The 16,447-nt window shown below is 36.4% G+C and overlaps 1 protein-coding gene across 4 annotated transcripts in view; it reads left to right on the top strand.

Annotated features, from left to right (window-relative positions):
• NTNG1 (netrin G1) overlaps positions 1–16,447 on the top strand; it is a 327,350-nt gene that overhangs the window by 244,490 nt on the left and 66,413 nt on the right. For 3 of the 4 annotated variants that reach the window (XM_082452305.1, XM_082452307.1, XM_082452306.1), the window contains one exon: positions 3,255–3,281. In XM_082452305.1, coding sequence (XP_082308431.1) covers positions 3,255–3,281 — 27 coding nt within the window. Of the gene's footprint in view, positions 1–3,254; positions 3,282–14,259; positions 14,326–16,447 lie in introns of all 4 variants that reach the window. The other variant, XM_082452308.1, reaches the window with a different exon arrangement.

The raw sequence follows: 16,447 nt of genomic DNA, 5'->3' as shown, positions 1-16,447 counted from the left end.
ATAAGCCATGGTGAAGGGCATATCTACATATTGTATAACTCTTGCTATTAGAATGGAGGAAATTTCCAAAGAGAACAAAAATATTTATTAATACTGCACTCTGAGAAATGTCTCAGTGGAACATTTTATAGGCGACAAGATCGTACTATGACCAAAAGTGGTATTTTCACTCTGAAAGAAACCTTCTATCAGAAACAGGTGATAAATTTTTGCTCAAATATACATTGAGCAACTCTTCTGTGCCAGGCATTGTCCTGGGCAGACAACAGAGATACAGACATGACGCTCGTCCCCTCAGAGGTCTCAGGCAAACACACAATCATAAAGATAAGTTGGTAAGTTGCTCACAGAGGCCTGCACAAAGAGGTGTGCCATCACAAAGGACACTGGCTAATTCACATCAGGGAGGTAAAGAAGGAAGGGAAGAAATAACTTCTGAGCTCAATTTTAAAGGCAAAAATATTCTTTACATAATAGTTGTCACTGCACAGGGAATGGTTAAGAAAACTGCCAACACATGTCTAGACAGTTATCCTGAACATAATCTGACTATCATTCCTGTGGCTTATGGGCAACCATCACTGTTGTAAGATGGAGTTGCGTTCATTGATTCAGCACTTACAGACCCCAAAGAAACCCACCTTTCATGAAATGCATTGTAACCTTCCTGTGTTAGTTTCTTAAGCATTTGAAAGATTTCTCATGACTTACTCATAGCCTTTTCAATGCATATAACTGGTTTATTAAATTCTTTAGTTGTTTGTAGAGAACCTAAAGCAAGGTGTTTGAACATTACAATAAGAAACATTAGGGAAAAAATAACATTTGACAGTATACTAATGGACATCCCTTGGTGTTCAGGTATTTTCAACTTCAAAAATCTTTATTCCAATGAGCAGTTTAAAAACCTTTTCTAAGCAATTCCCATTTTACAACAGTGGAATAGAAAGTGACTCACCTGGTAGCACCTCACAAAATTTTAAACCACAAAATGAGAAAGAGCCTGAATTTTAAACATCCAAATGTTAGTTAATAGAAAACATCTTCATGAGGAAAATAGGATCTCATAATGATCTTGCTTGGCAAGGTTTGTATAGCTGCAATGAACATTTCTCCCAGCACTGGCATCCCCAAAGGAATGGAAACATTTCTGCATCTTTCTAAAGTATTCAACTGCAGCAAGTACTGCATCAAACAGTTTACAGGTTTGCTCTCCACTGTGTCTGGCCTAACATCCTGAGAACTTTGCCTTGCATTATGCATGGCCCTCTAACTCCATGCAAGTTTGAGAACACATGAAAAGCCTCTTCCTGCCATCCCAACTTCCATTCTCTTTGACGGATTATGAAGGCATAGCAGTTCCTTGTAATGGAGCAGGATTTTCAATCATGGGGAAATTTGGAGCTTCTGCAACTGATACTAAAATTATTATGCTGCCATCATACCTCACTCAACAGGGGATTTGCAAAGGAAAAAAAATAAAGATTCAGTACCAAGTCAGTGTCACACTGTGGCAAAGATAGTCTACTGAAATGTCGGGTTAGGAATCCAGCAGTCCTTTGCAGAAATCGCATCCAGCTTGAAATTCAGTTCAGAAAAAGTTAAAACATGGAAATGAAAATTCAGCTTTCCAGTTTTGGTTGATCAACGATCAGTAATTAAGCTGAAGCATCATAAGCTCCGTGCATTTAAAATCAAGAGACTTTGAATATATCTAATAACTGAAAATAAGATTTCGTCCCTTCCAGGGTTTTTTAAAACATCTTGGTAAGCTTTAATTTCTCCTTCTCCCCTCCTTACTAAGAAATAGGAAAATATCTCTTGGTTTTAAAGACTACAAAGCTAGAAACCTCGGAGCAAGATACAATGATTAGTTAAAATAAGCAGAGGGCAGTTGTTCAAAGATTAAACACTAAAATAGAAATGTAATGATTCCTACATTTACCACCTGTTAGCACGCTTCACGATGTGGAGGACAAGTCCGAATGGCTCATTAACAGCTATCATTTATTGACTGTGTACCATGTGTCAGACATTTTTATGGATTATCTCATTCAATTCTCACAGCAGCCCTGTGCAGTAGATATTATTAGCCCCTTTCAGATGAGGAAACAGGCTTAGAGAGGCTGGGAACTTGCCTGAAATTACCCAGCTAGTCAGTTGCAAAGCATGACTCTTACTCAGTTCTGTCTTATTCACATCTCATGCTCTCACCCACACCACTACCTGAATTTAGTGGAAATGTTACAAATCTCTGACTTCTAATTAGTAGTATCTATCCTGGTGTTGCTTGCTTGATGACCCAACTATATCAATAATAGTAATCATAGCAAAGATGGTTGGTTATAACACATACTACCTGCCAAGCAACGCTTTAAGTACTTTAATTATATATATGTAATCCTTGCAACAACTCTAAGAGGTGGAGAACAGAGCCACAGAGAGCGTAAGCCACTGGCCCCAGGGTCACACAGTCAATGAGTATAAGAGCAAAGCTTCAAACCGAGACAGCCTGGCTCTCATGCCCCTACTCTTGGCTAGGGGTTTTCATCTGGATACAGACTAAATTCATGTCCACATTTATACCAAGTTCAGTCACATTCTGAAATGGTTCTACCACCTCAGCAGAGCTTGGCAATTAAAGTAGAAGCTGAAAAATCGATGAAGTCCATGGTCGATGTGAACAACCTAATGTACTCTTGAATTATTCTGCTCGATTTAATTTCTATTACAGAATTTAATCCAAATATCTGACAAGTAAAAGAAGACTAAAAATGATGGTTATATGTAGTTAATCAGATAAAATGCCAAATGACTTTCAACACCTAACACAGGCATATCAACACATTTAAAGAGGTCTATTGCATATGTGGTATATTTGCACAGGCCCATATAATGCATACTTGGTGCTTTGTGGCCAGAACACAAGCCTAGCTTAATATCTGTTTTGAACCACATACAAATTTTCATTAACCTTATAAGTAAGCACAAAATGTTCGATATCACGAAGCTGTCTTGAATAAGCTGTTAAAGTTGAACATTAATTTCCCAAGTCTGATGAGTTCAAGGAGTTCTAGAATAAAGCAAAATGGTCTCAATGGATGGATATATATTTTGGGGTTTTTTGGTGCTATTTTTCTAATGATCTGAATGTTATCAAGTGTTTATGTTTCTGAGATTTTTATATTATGTTAAAGATGTCACATACTAATAAATGTCTAACAGCTTTTCTTTATTGTTTTCTTTCTCTCCAGGTATCCCCAGTATTTCCAGTATTGGCAGTAAGTAAAAAAAAATCACCAATCCAAGTCTAGGCCAGCTTTGCTTTGTTGTTCAGCTCCTCAGATCTATTTTCCCAGTGTCCATTTCTGACGTAGGAGAGTATTTCCTTTGTGAATCGAATTGCTGTGTTTGTTCTCTGCACAGATATGGTGAGAGCACAGATAAAATAGTTATCTATGTATAACTCCTCTGTGGCTATGGCAGTGCCACCGCTTGCCTGACTACTGTTGATCGATGAAAGCTACCTTTACAGAGGTGCAATTAGTTACATAACCATAACTCATTTAGCAAAAATATAAACAGTCCTATTTACCCATACCTGGTAACCAACAAACAAATTGAACTCTCTCCCTAGGACTGAATACGGATTTCTACCATAATTTAGAAAAGCAGAGAATAAATGTTTTAGGCTTATTCATTAGAACTGAAAGAAATCACCATGCAACCTGGGAGCGGGAATTTTATTAGTGCATTAAACTTTAGCCTTTGTGAAGGCCTGAAAGAGGTACGTTTGTGATCATTAGTCTTACTGGAGGAATGAAGGAAAAAAATCATCAGTATGTCCATTTCTCCCTCCTAAAATACAATTATCCATGTTTTCCTGACTACTTAGGTTCAAGTTTGATAGAGAAGGGGTATGAAAAAATACATGCAAAATTTAAGAGTAAAGATACTAGAAATTCCAGCAAGAAATATTTTAGTGGAAATATCAGCAATTGAAAAGAGAAATCTCTCTTCAACATTCTATGGAACATTTCTCTAGCACCATTGCAAAGGGAATTCTACCAGCTGTCATGGGAGAAACAGGCTGTAGCTCCCTCTTTACATTTAAAACAAGGACACCAAACACCAAGCCTGAAATACTCACTGAGGAAATGCCCCATAACTTTTCAGAGGCGAATCTCACATATTTTTAAATACTGTTCCCTTTCCCTCTGATGGCTAAAACCTTTGGACAGCTATTGAATAACTGATTTGAAATAAAGTACTGAAGAAGCCAAGATTATGCACTGTAAATGAAAAGAAGCATTTTCACTGGGGTCTCAACCCTCACAGTCTTTGTCATAGGTGCTGAGCCACGCAGGGTGATAGAAGTGTAAACAGAAGTGGTTGGAGCATTCCAATACCCAACATCCATCTAAAAAGCAATACACTCATAATTTGGATAAAACAACTTCCCGCTTCTTATAAATGCACAGTCAGGTCTCCCAATTTATAAGTCAACCTAGTTTACTTAAGCTTGAGAATAGGCCCACACGTGGGTTTGTTAAGCACTAGACATGTTAAACGCCATGAAAATCAGCCGCTTTGTAAATAGAAATAGGAGTCGTGTTCACATTCATTTAGATACCAGACTAACGCTGCAGCTTCCTCTTTGTGATCTTGTGGAAATGGCATCAGTGCTACAAACTTGCAAATGAAAACCTTCAGATCTAATAGTCTAATTTTTCTGCTGTAGTATCTCCCTTGGCATTTGCCTAACTGTATAAATATGCCACATTGTGCTCCTTTCAGGCCTTGACAATTGCACTTGCGCATACATTTTGGAGCAAAAGGGAACCAAATGGAAGCAAGCTGAGACAGATAATTGAGGCTGCTATGGTGATCTGACCTGTCAAAAGTTTCAGAAATGGATGGATGGAAAGTAGTTCTTTGGTGCTAGGGTGTGTTTCTGTTCGGAGTGTCAATCGTGTGTTGCATGGAATTTCTGACTGTACTGCTCACTCAACATCTCATTCGGCCGCCTCCACCACATGCCCCATCTCTGAGCATCAGCAGATGTTGACCTTTTACACACTGAATCGGGAAATTCCAGTTTTGCTTTGTTTTATTTTGAAATCAGTGGTGACCTGAAAGGATGCTTTGTTGTGCCTTTGGAAAATGTATTAACCTTTATTATCAGGAAACTAGGAAAACTTAACTCCTTAATACCTAACCAAAACCCTCTAACAAATACAGTGATAGCTTGTACCCCGCCTTCATGATGCCTCTGGCTGCTCTGCTTGGAGTGCAATGGGTGTTTCCTCAGAGTTCTCAGGCAAACAGGATATAAGCGCTTTCAGGGGTCACCCAACATCACACACGACTAGCTTGCTTATTGCCTGGCTTTAAGGTCAAGAGATTTACCATGAAACCATCAAACATGATTGTATCTTCTAGGCTGCTTTAATGGCATTTACACATTCCTTCTTTGAGGACTCATAAGGTGCTCGCTGTGTGCACTGGTGGATGGATTCCTTTGCTCTCCAAAGGGCAAGAATTCATGCATAGATGACTCACTGCCTGTTCTAGAGGGCACAGAAATGGGGTTTCCAAGGTACAAGCCAGAGAAGAGAGAGCTGCTTGGATTTTTAACTAAGTTTGGGTGTTTGCCAGGGCTTTTCCCTTTATCCCAAGGAAGGAATCAATGAACCTAATTCCACCAAGTACATAGAAAGATGCCATTATAATAGATGTAACATCCGTGAGATTCCCATCATCAAAGAGTATCTCAAGGAAAATGAATGATGCATATTATCGACATAAATTATTGATGTAGGTAACCATAAGTTCATATACATATGCTATATACACAGTGACTGAATATTTTAGAGGCCTATTAGATTTCAGTATAGATTTCAAACTGTCAACACCTGTATTAAGGTTCAAATGCATAGACAGAGTGGTCATCCTTTCCGATCATCTGCTAAAAATGTTTTTGAAACAAATTTCCCATTAAGGTCATTTGTACCTGCTGCTGTCCATCTATTAGGAAATAGGTTTCCCAGTCATCCCAAAAGTACTTGATCTAAAACTCAGTCATTTTGATGTGCTTTGGCCATGGCTGAAAAAATATTGGTGATAATGTCAGCAATTAATGAATCCCAAAATAGATCTGTAGCCATTTGAGCCTTATGAGCTCTGTTTTTCCTTTACCTGATGTAGTAGTAATTCATTCAGGTTTCATTTTTTATGTAAAATGTATCATGCACTTATAAGTAAACATTCACAATTTTATCCAAGTGAATATTTGTTGATGCTGATGATCCAAATTAATATTTGGTTTGGTGTGGGTGTTTTTGTTAAAGTGATAAACTAATCATTATGTTCGAACATATATTATCAGATTCTTAGCCTTGAAAAGCAAGTGATTTCACTAATTATGTTAAACAGTATATTATTTTTAAAAAACATAATTAGGACAACAAGGGTTGGCCTAATGTGCAAATAGCTTTGTGTGAGTGATTATCACTTAAAAAGCAAATAACAGAGGTTAAAGGTAACAAAGTCAGAGGTTAAAGACAGATAATCCACTGAAAATTCACGTCAGGAAACACCCTTTAAAAAAACTTGGAATTTTTAAATAAACAAAACCATTTCTTAGAATAGTAACAAAAGAAAAGACATGTGTAGACACTTTGTGAACCCAAGTGTACACTGTTTCCTTAAATTACCTTCAAATGATTGACATCATGGTTTATAAAGTGTAGAAATTGATGGAGGTGTTTGGCTGTCCCCTCCTCTTCAATTTATTCAATTTGAAACCACAGTTCACTTAAGGGAAATATTCCATTTTCCTGCTTTCTCTTATAATGAGCATTGCCTTCATCACAGAGTTAAAAATTCATCTCTAATTTGATTTAATTGGCAGGACTATTAAACAAGGGAAGTGCTACCTGCAGGGATTCATCAGCCTGTTGAGAAAGCTCAGAGATGTTTTCATACTTGAAAACATTTGATGCCAGTTGGAGACCTTGTAAAAGTTGTTTTCCATACAGCATCCAAATATTTTTGTTCAGAACTGATTTACTGTAGAAACCTGGATCGTGAGGAAAATAACAAGGTTAATCATTTCCCCGCTCAAGGGTTATTAGTAATCTTGTTCATTCTATCCAGAGAGCTTCAGTGTTTGTTTGTTTTCCTCCCTTTGCTTTAATACTTCTAAATCCCCAAATAAAAGTTTCATTTGAATCGCCCTTTAGCTAATTAGGTTTTATATAATGAAGAAAAAAATTATCAGGCTAGTGTAGCTGTATGGCAAATTGCATGGTGTGCTACATTAATTTTGAACTGTTTGCTGATGTTCTAGAAGGAAAGCTAAGGTCCCAAGTGAGATGCCTTTGGGACTTTTTTATATCATGTACCCAGTATTCTCATCACAGATCCATTTCATATTTGTGTAACTAGCATTTCACATTCATGAAACCTTTGTGGTTATCCAAAAATTGAATGAACATTAGGACATAGCTGCTTCTTTAATCCTGAAGAATAAATTAAATATTCCAATGAAGAAGGGGGAAGTATCCCCTACCTTAAAAAAAAAAAAATCCAAGAGGTTTAACAATCTTTAGCGAACAACAATTGCCCACCTTGAGCAATGCTGACTTTTTTCATGTATTAACCTTTTCCCAGATAACTTTAGAATGTCAAGCCACTTTTTAAGTGTGAGCTGATATCTGTACCTTTGCTGTTATCTCTGTGTGTGGGCATCTGGAAATTCCTAGCTTAAACAAAGATTTGCCAAGATCTCTGAAAGGTCCTATGATGAACCTTCCAACATGTAACTGTGAACTAAGAGTGGGGTATCACCGAAGACCTCTTAGAATATCAATAGAGAGCTGGCCAGCTAACTGCTCCACTTCCTGGGAACTGGAGGGAAATGTCCCCACATGTCTACAGAATTCCATTGTACAAATGGTGAATCGGAGGCTCAGAGTGTCTGAGTAACTTACCAAATGTAATACGGCCAGGAAGTCCTGTCTGACTCCGAAAGCTGTGCTTGTAACATTATACAAGGTGGAAGAGGTTAGAAAGAAAAATTCTAGATTTATTAACTCCTACTTCAGACTCTTTCCAATCTAATACATTGCACCTTAGACCTGTTGATCCCTGAATTGACCCATTTCTGCGCAGGAAACTTTAGTGTCCTGGAGAAAAACAGAAGTTCATTTTCTGTTACCTCACTGTGTGGTCAACAGAAGCTACATTAAAATGTGCCCTTCCTCTACCACCATCAATGATAAACATCCTCAGTAAGCTGAGGGAGAGGGGAAATGTAAAGGTGTTCCATATATTATAGAACATGTGACAGTTCATGAAATTAGCTATGCAAATTGTGAAACATGCTTGTACATATTCTATGACTGTAAAAATCCAAATGTTTACTTTATTGACATAGTCGCTCATAGCCAAAAAAATTCTGTGTGCCATCTCAAGGACAGCCTTACCACTATTACATTAAACTGTATCTTCCCCAGCAGTTTAATGATGCTGTATTTCTGAGAGTCGGCAGCTCACTGTAAAGATGGTAAGATTACCTCCAAGGCCCTAGGGGTTTCTTCTGAAGAGCTTTAGGGTTTTCTGTAGATTCCTTTGTAGACATCAATAATGTGGTTTCCAAACTCCCTGAGGAACAAGAGCAATAATTGTACAAATCCAAAGGGACCTTGTGACTTTGTCTCTTCCTGACGTTTTCCTCATACACTCCTGGAAGAAGGATGTTTAATGAAGGCTCACTAACATCCTCTCAGCAGTGGCTTTTCATATCCATGGTGGCACCCTGTTTCCCACTGTATTTTAGATCCAAAAACTTATGTAAAAATTAGTCTTTTTAGGAAACTTAAAGAGCCCTCATCCAACATCATCATTTTACAGACAAGGCAACTAAGGCTTAATTGAATCACCTAAGTCATCTGGTAGCCAAGGCAGGATTCTAGCTCAATGTCCAATTTCCAAACTAGGACCCTTTAGAATTCATCCACCTTTCTCATTTAATTAAATGACTAATGTATGAAACACTATAAAGTAGACTATTCTAGAAAAAAAGAAAAAACATGGGAAAGCATAGTCACAATTTACTTTGGTTTTAAAGGGTATCCACAAAATAAGCTGAAAGCTGCCTATGAATCATGCTAAGTGAGTGAATGTGTGATAGAGGACACTATTCTAAAACCCTAACTCTAAAGCTTTCTTGATGTAAATAAATCTGTTTCAAGTTTCCTTTCAGATTGATTCATTATGGTGTCAGCAATTGATGGTCAAGTTTAGCAATTCTAACCTAGTTCTCTCCAACTTACAGTGCAAAGAGTTTTCCTTGGGGCACAGAGGAGAAAAACTTTCTACCAAAGTCTAATTTTTATAACTAGAATCTCAGTTTTTCTGATTCATGAAAAGGAGTTTCAAGTGCCACAACAAAATTGTCGCATAACAGTTTTCTGAATCTCTCCTTAATGGAAAAAAAAAAATTCAGGCAAGATATATATATATATATATGATTCATAGTCTAAATTGATATGCTTCTAAACTGAAAGAAACTTGAAAATTAACATTTTATCGTTAAGTGTTAAAAATCAAATCTTTTCCACGGTATTCCAAAATAATTCCTATTGCTTTCTGAACAATAGTATTAATCAATGTAGGCCCTAGAACCAGATTATTCCCTAAAGTAATTTGTATCTTAAGTGAGATTTTTACATATCCAAATCACTTGCTTTGGGAACAATTAAGATTTCACGAAATAGGGGGAGCACGTTATTACCTCTACTTCAATTCAGTAAGAACTGTTTATACTACAATAATATGTTTATTACAACAGCAACCACAAATAGAATAATAAGAGCTAACACGACTTTGTAAATCAACTATACTTCAATAAAAAAAGAATAAGAACTGACATTTCTTAAATGCTCACTACCATGACAAGCAAATATTAACTCATTCATTCAGCCTTGACAACAACCAGTAGGTAGTGTCATTATCCCATTTTCCATATAAGAAAGCTTAGGCACTGAGAAGTGAAGGAACTTGTCCAAGTGGTAAAACTGGGATTTGAATCCAGTCCAAGCTCTATTTACATGCACCGTATCTTAAATAAATTTCCCCTAAATAGATATTTCCTAGGCTTCCCATAGATGTAATTTGAAATTTTAGCAATGACAATAGAGTAACAGCATAAGATGGGCATTTCAGATATTTTGTTTCTTTTTAAAGGGGGCGGTGGTTGAGTATGTAGTCTTGGTCTCCATATTCCTCAAGCCAAAGTCTTTGGAGATCATCAAGATGAGTTCAATCCATTTTCCCAGATGTGTGGGACCAGGAGCCTTGAGAAGTAGGGATTTCCATAAAAGGCTATTCTTGAAGGACTGGCCATCTATAGTCCCACTGGACACATATGATAATCCCTCCCCTTTCCTCAGTAATAATTTCTTAACTCCAGTTTGGGTTTCACTATGATAGTCAAAGGTCCACTGTTACAACGTGCAGCAATAATCTTCCCTCCACACAGGGGATTCTTAATCCCCTAAATCCCCTAGATTCTCCAAAGGGCATGTGCTTCATTCCAACAGGCTTCATCCTTCTGTGAACTTTAGTGTGACACTGCTAGGCCAGGAAAGAACCATTGGAATGATGGGATTTAATGGCTGAGAGAAACCATGGAGATCTTTTAGTCCAGCACCTTTATCTTACAGGTAAAGAAATTGAAGTCCAGGGAATTAATAGCCAGACAGCTACTCAACAGAACTGGGACCAGATCCCTTATCCTCTGATTCCAGGGACCCTTTGCCTTGCAACATACTACCACTCTGAGACCTTCATATGACCCAAAGATATTCCTTAGTTAATTCATTAAAGAATGAAATTAATAAATTCTGCAACAGTTCACCTAGAAGCAATACCAATACCTTTGACGTATTATAATATTTTTTTGTATTTGCAATTTCTGACTACTCGAAATAAGCGGCCACTGGCTAAAAGTTCTCAGAGGCTTCATGTTACGCAAAGACTTTTATTAGCATTGAATATGATAACACAGAATTTGTCCCAGTTATACAACGAATATACCCTCCAATGTGCCTAATTTACTTCTGGGAATTAAACATTTGTTAGTAACTTTGACTGAATATTTATATGTGCCAGGATCTTCGAGTAACAAGAGTAGCCAGACAGTAACTGGCTAATTTTAAGTTGTTTTCTTACTTGGCCTTGCAATTATAAAGCAAAATAAAAATTAAAAAAATTAAAATGAGATATTAAATTAAAAATTGCATGATGACCAAATATTAAAACATGTAAGCACAGACAGTAACATGCTATAGAAGTTTAGGGTCCACAAATTTCAATATTTTTTTTTTCAGGACATTTTTCCTCCCAAGGAAAAGACATCACGCATAAAATTTTGTCCCACTAGAGATATGTATAGATTAGATTAGGATTTCCACATGATGACTGCTGGTGGCTCTGAGTTTTAATTTTTCAGGAAGGTTAGGCATCCCACATAATGAAAATCATTTGGAAAAAAATGTCTAATTATATTCCCAAGCAAACACAAAAGCTACACTCTCCCATCCCCCAAGAAACTATCATAAGTACACAATACAGAAGAAAATACCTTCCATGTAGGGATCAGATTGTAACTGAGGTGTCTATCTTGATAATTTCATACAGGTCAAGTAGTTAACAATTCAAAAGTAGAATGACCTACATTAATTTTTTATACATGTAGGAAGATCCTCCAAACGGAACCTCAGCATCCTAGGGAAAAATCATAAAAGAGTATACTAAAATATAGGCATAAAATATTTATTACATTAGAATATGGAATAAAGCTTAATTTATAAAATTAATTTTCAAAGCTCACTTCTAACTTATTTAGTATAAAATTTTTGTCTTTACTTAAATTTTTTGGCAAAGCTTATTAACAAAATGATTAATTGTATTATTACTTTCATTTCATCAAGAAAGTCAAGCCACTGAATACTTAACATTAAGTTTACAAACATCACCCCACATATGACCTGTATTTACCTCTCTTACGGAAAAAGATGGAGAGAACCATTTAAAAGAACTAAATTTTTCTTAATTTGATGCTAATAATATAAATAAATATATTTTCTATATAAAACTATAACAGTGATTTGAAATCTCTTCTAAATAAACAATTTCTAGGGACCTCCCTGGTGGTCTAGTGGTTAAGACTTCACTTTTCAATGCAGGGGGTGCAGGTTCAATCCCTGGTCGGGGAGCTAAGATCCCACATGCCTCGGGGCCAAAAAACCAAAACGTAAAACAGAAGCAATATTGTAACAAATTTAATAAAGTCTTTAAAAATGGTCCACATGGACTTCCCTGGTGGCGCAGTGGTTGAGAATCTGCCTGCCAATGCAGGGGACACGGGTTCGAGCCCTGGTCTGGGAAGATCCCACATGCCACGGAGCAACTGGGCCCGTGAGCCACAATTACTGAGCCTGCGCGTCTGGAGCCTGTGCTCCGCAACAAGAGAGGCCGCGATGGTGAGAGGCCCGCGCACCGCGATGAAGAGTGGTCCCCACTTGCCGCAACTAGAGAAAGCCCTCACACAGAAACGAAGACTCAACACAGTCATAAATAAATAAATAAAAGAACATGAATTTCTTTAAAAAAAAAAAAAAAAAATGGTCCACATAAAAAAACCTTTAAAAAAAAAAACCCCGATTTCTAGAAATCATTTGTTTTTCAAAAGTGATCATTGCAGTTCAAGTAGGCTTAACATTCAGTCAATAACTTGCATATTTTGCCTACATGTTACCAAATATCTATTTATTTAGTAACACCTGGATACAGATGTGGAAAATTGTTACATTCTTTATTCATTCATAAATTTTGATGGATACAGCAATATCAATATTAAGATTTCCTTTGCTTTTATGTGTATACACACACACACATACACACACAGAGTAACAGTAGTTCAGCTTTTCTAACAAATGTTAAAAAACCAAAGTTATAGTGAAAGTTCCATGTCTTGCAAGAATGTTATTCACTATAATCTAATTATGGAGGAAACAATCTGATAATACCTGTTTACAGTAGCCTAGCCACTTGATATCAATTACTCAGTTATTAGATATTTACTGAGGCCTTCTGGAAGGCTTTGCCCTTCCTCAAAGAGATTCAATCTAATTACAGAGACAAGAAATAGACATAAAATTTAAACTAGCAATATTGAAACTTACGCCTATCCACATATCAGTGAGAAATAAGGAGCACATAAGGTAATATGCTATAGGAGTTTAGAGGCAAGAACTCTCCTTGTGGACTTGGGTGGTCCCAAAGGACCACACTAAAGATATGGTTTTGAGTTGATCTCAGTGAATGGTAGATTTGAGTCATGAAATGACTGCTTTAATTGTCATGGCCTATGTACCTTAGCAAAAATAGCTTTAAAGCACCCAATCTTAAAGCTGGCTCTTCTCCTGCTTTTCCAGAGTCATTTTTTTTTAATACAGGTGAATCTAAGAAAGAAATAACATTAATTCTTAAATTAACAATGCTTATAATTAGATTGGAACCAATAACTTTAGAAATATATTTTGAGCTAGAAACATCATGAAAATATATATTTAAAAAAAGAAAATATATACACACCCATACATACAAACCTTAGATATGATTGGAAGCACCCTGGACTATTCTCCTTAAGCCAGAACCACCAGTCATCTTTCTCTTTCTTTCTCTGAGAAATCGCATAAATAAAAATAGGAAATAAATCCACTTCTTTGCAGAGATAATGGCTCACACTTAAAACATACCCTAAAGAATCTCTCCCGAAGACTAATGTAACAAGCTCGTATCTGTAAATATAAATGGCAGAGAACGGAATCCTCAAGTGAGAAATTATTTCTTTCCTGTTATCTTCTAGTTTCAGGCACCAGCTTCATATAACGATTTGAATTGCTGAAGTCCCTGTTTGGTTATTTGTAAGAACACTCTACTTTATTGCACAAGTTAATGTATATAGCTTTGTTAGGGAACAGGCTATATATTTAATGTCCATTCAATGTTTTGGGAATCATCAATTGCTTGCTCTTGTTTGGTGTGGGAGTATGTTTTGTCAAGTGCATCACAACCAAGTTAAAAAGCAGACATGTGGTTTGTGTCTTTGTCCATACAGTTTTCTGTTTAGACCAAATGACATTATAGCTGAAAGTAACATACCCTGATTTTTCCCGGTGCGTGCAGATCCTCCAAAGTTTAATAGGATATGGCCGAATATTTCTTCCCTTGAGGTTTCTAATCCAAAACAAGGTAGGAGCATGTAAAATTCCTACTGATAGAAAATCCCACATGTTTAGGGGGAAAATCCCATATTCTATTTTTTAGCACTAAATAAGAGCATTATCATAAATGCCATGTCTTTGAAAGAATCATAATTCAAATATTTTTTCTAATATGAAGTGTCCCAGAAATATTATAGTAAAAGATGTAGAAAAAATTAGAAAGCATCAAAGTTATAAGCACTTTATCAAATTTACATGGGATGTCAGCCATCCCAAGAGAAGCCTAGAGTTTGGTTGCCATCTCTGTGGGGAGTATAAATAATATATCATAAAAACTTGTGAGTGACACAGGTTTCCTTCCACTGTCTCACTTTTACTTTGCTTTGGTAAACTGGCTGTTACGTCAGTTGTATTGAGGGTCAGGGAAAATACATAAAGGCAGTATTGCAACCCCTAAAAGACCTGTTTTTGTTTTTGTTTTTTAAACTGTCGTTCCATATTGACTGACAGGAATTTGGATCTCTCTCTCTCTCTCTCCCCCTTCAACGTCATAGTGTATTTTCTCTGCCGAGGCTTTCCCTCTTTTATCCTTTATGAATTACCAATAATTTCTGCCAGGATTAAGAACAACCTGTTTTCTCTCTGTCCTTAGAGCAGTAATTATTTTCTGACTTCTAACATAATAAATAAATAAATAAATAAATGAAAGAAACTGACAGACAGCAGTGTGATTACACAGGAAGAAATAGAACCTTTAAAAACTGACCAATAAAATTCATAAGATTCAGTGTAATGTTAAAATTACATTAACGTCTAGCCTATAGATATACATAGACGTATATAAATAGTTTATATTGAAAGAAAGTTGTCTTCTTTTGCGTCTTTCCTTCTCACAAAAAAAAGGCACATCTTTGGCTTCCACCTTCCTTTGTTATATACAGGATGTTCCTTTCAAGCTCTAATGAATACAGATGGAGGAGGAAATGAGCAAAAGGAGGAACCAGGAAATAGCTGCTAAGCAAAACAAAATATATTAGCAATTTGTTGAGGAGTCAAATTGGAAGGGCTGCATTTTCAGTCCTTGATCAGAGTGATGAAATCAAGACTGTCCTAGATACATATATTACTAACAAATAGAATTATCTTAATCATCCGCTCCAAATGAATTTTTTCAAGTTTCTGCATACATATGTGGAAGAAGAAATACAGATCAAGCTCAACCCATTAGTATAATTCTATGAGGATTGTGGGAAGGTTTAGTGGCTTTGTTCCTTGGCAAGTTCAATGAGAGCATCTTCAGTGAACTGTCACTCAGTATTTCCCATTGAATTTCATAGCTCAACAAATTATACAAGACAGGATCTAAGACTTAACACTTCTCCACAGTAAGTTTTGTGCTGAACAAGATTATGCATTGTTTAAAACCTGAAACAGACCCATTTAATTATTTTGCTATGTTTTCTGTGAGTGTCGCAAGACTAAAAGCTTTCAGAAATATCTTTAGTTAATGCCAGTTGCACTTTTTTAGAATGTGGATAAAGAGTTCAAATAAATTTATTTGAGAAGCTCACAGTTGAATAAAGTGCTTGAACTTGACATTTTAGCTAAAGGTGCACTTTCTAGCAGAGGTCAGTTCTGTGCAAACATAATTTATCTGGTCAACATCTGCAAAGAACATCAGGCTCTATCTTGTTTTTGCTATTTTCACAAGCAACACTTCAGGAACAATTGGAAAAGAAAGGCAGGCAAACTTAGACAGAAATTCCTGCCATTAACAAACTGATATCATATAGGTAATAAATGTTGAGAAAAAGACTACATTTTTGAAAGGTGGACAGATTCGAGATGACTCTGAGACTGAGATCCAGAGTCCGCTGAATGGTTGACCATTGTGACTATCTGTCATGTCTAATCAATTCAGCAAAAATAATCTAACTGGTTTATATGTAGATGAGATTATGGTTACACAGAGAGAAAGACATGGTGAATTGAGGCAATGATATTGCTAAGTAATTCAACAACGCAACTACTATTTTAAGAGAAGAACAGTAGGGGATCCTAATATGCATATTGTTATTGGAATAATCTCTGCATAACTGGATTCTTGATTTAAATGGTAATTCTTTTTGCCTCTGAAAATAAAACCTCTA

Source organism: Balaenoptera physalus (assembly GCF_965194825.1).
Source record: "Balaenoptera physalus genome assembly, chromosome: 1".
Taxonomy (NCBI): domain Eukaryota; kingdom Metazoa; phylum Chordata; class Mammalia; order Artiodactyla; family Balaenopteridae; genus Balaenoptera; species Balaenoptera physalus.
This window is presented reverse-complemented; position numbering and strand designations above follow the sequence as displayed.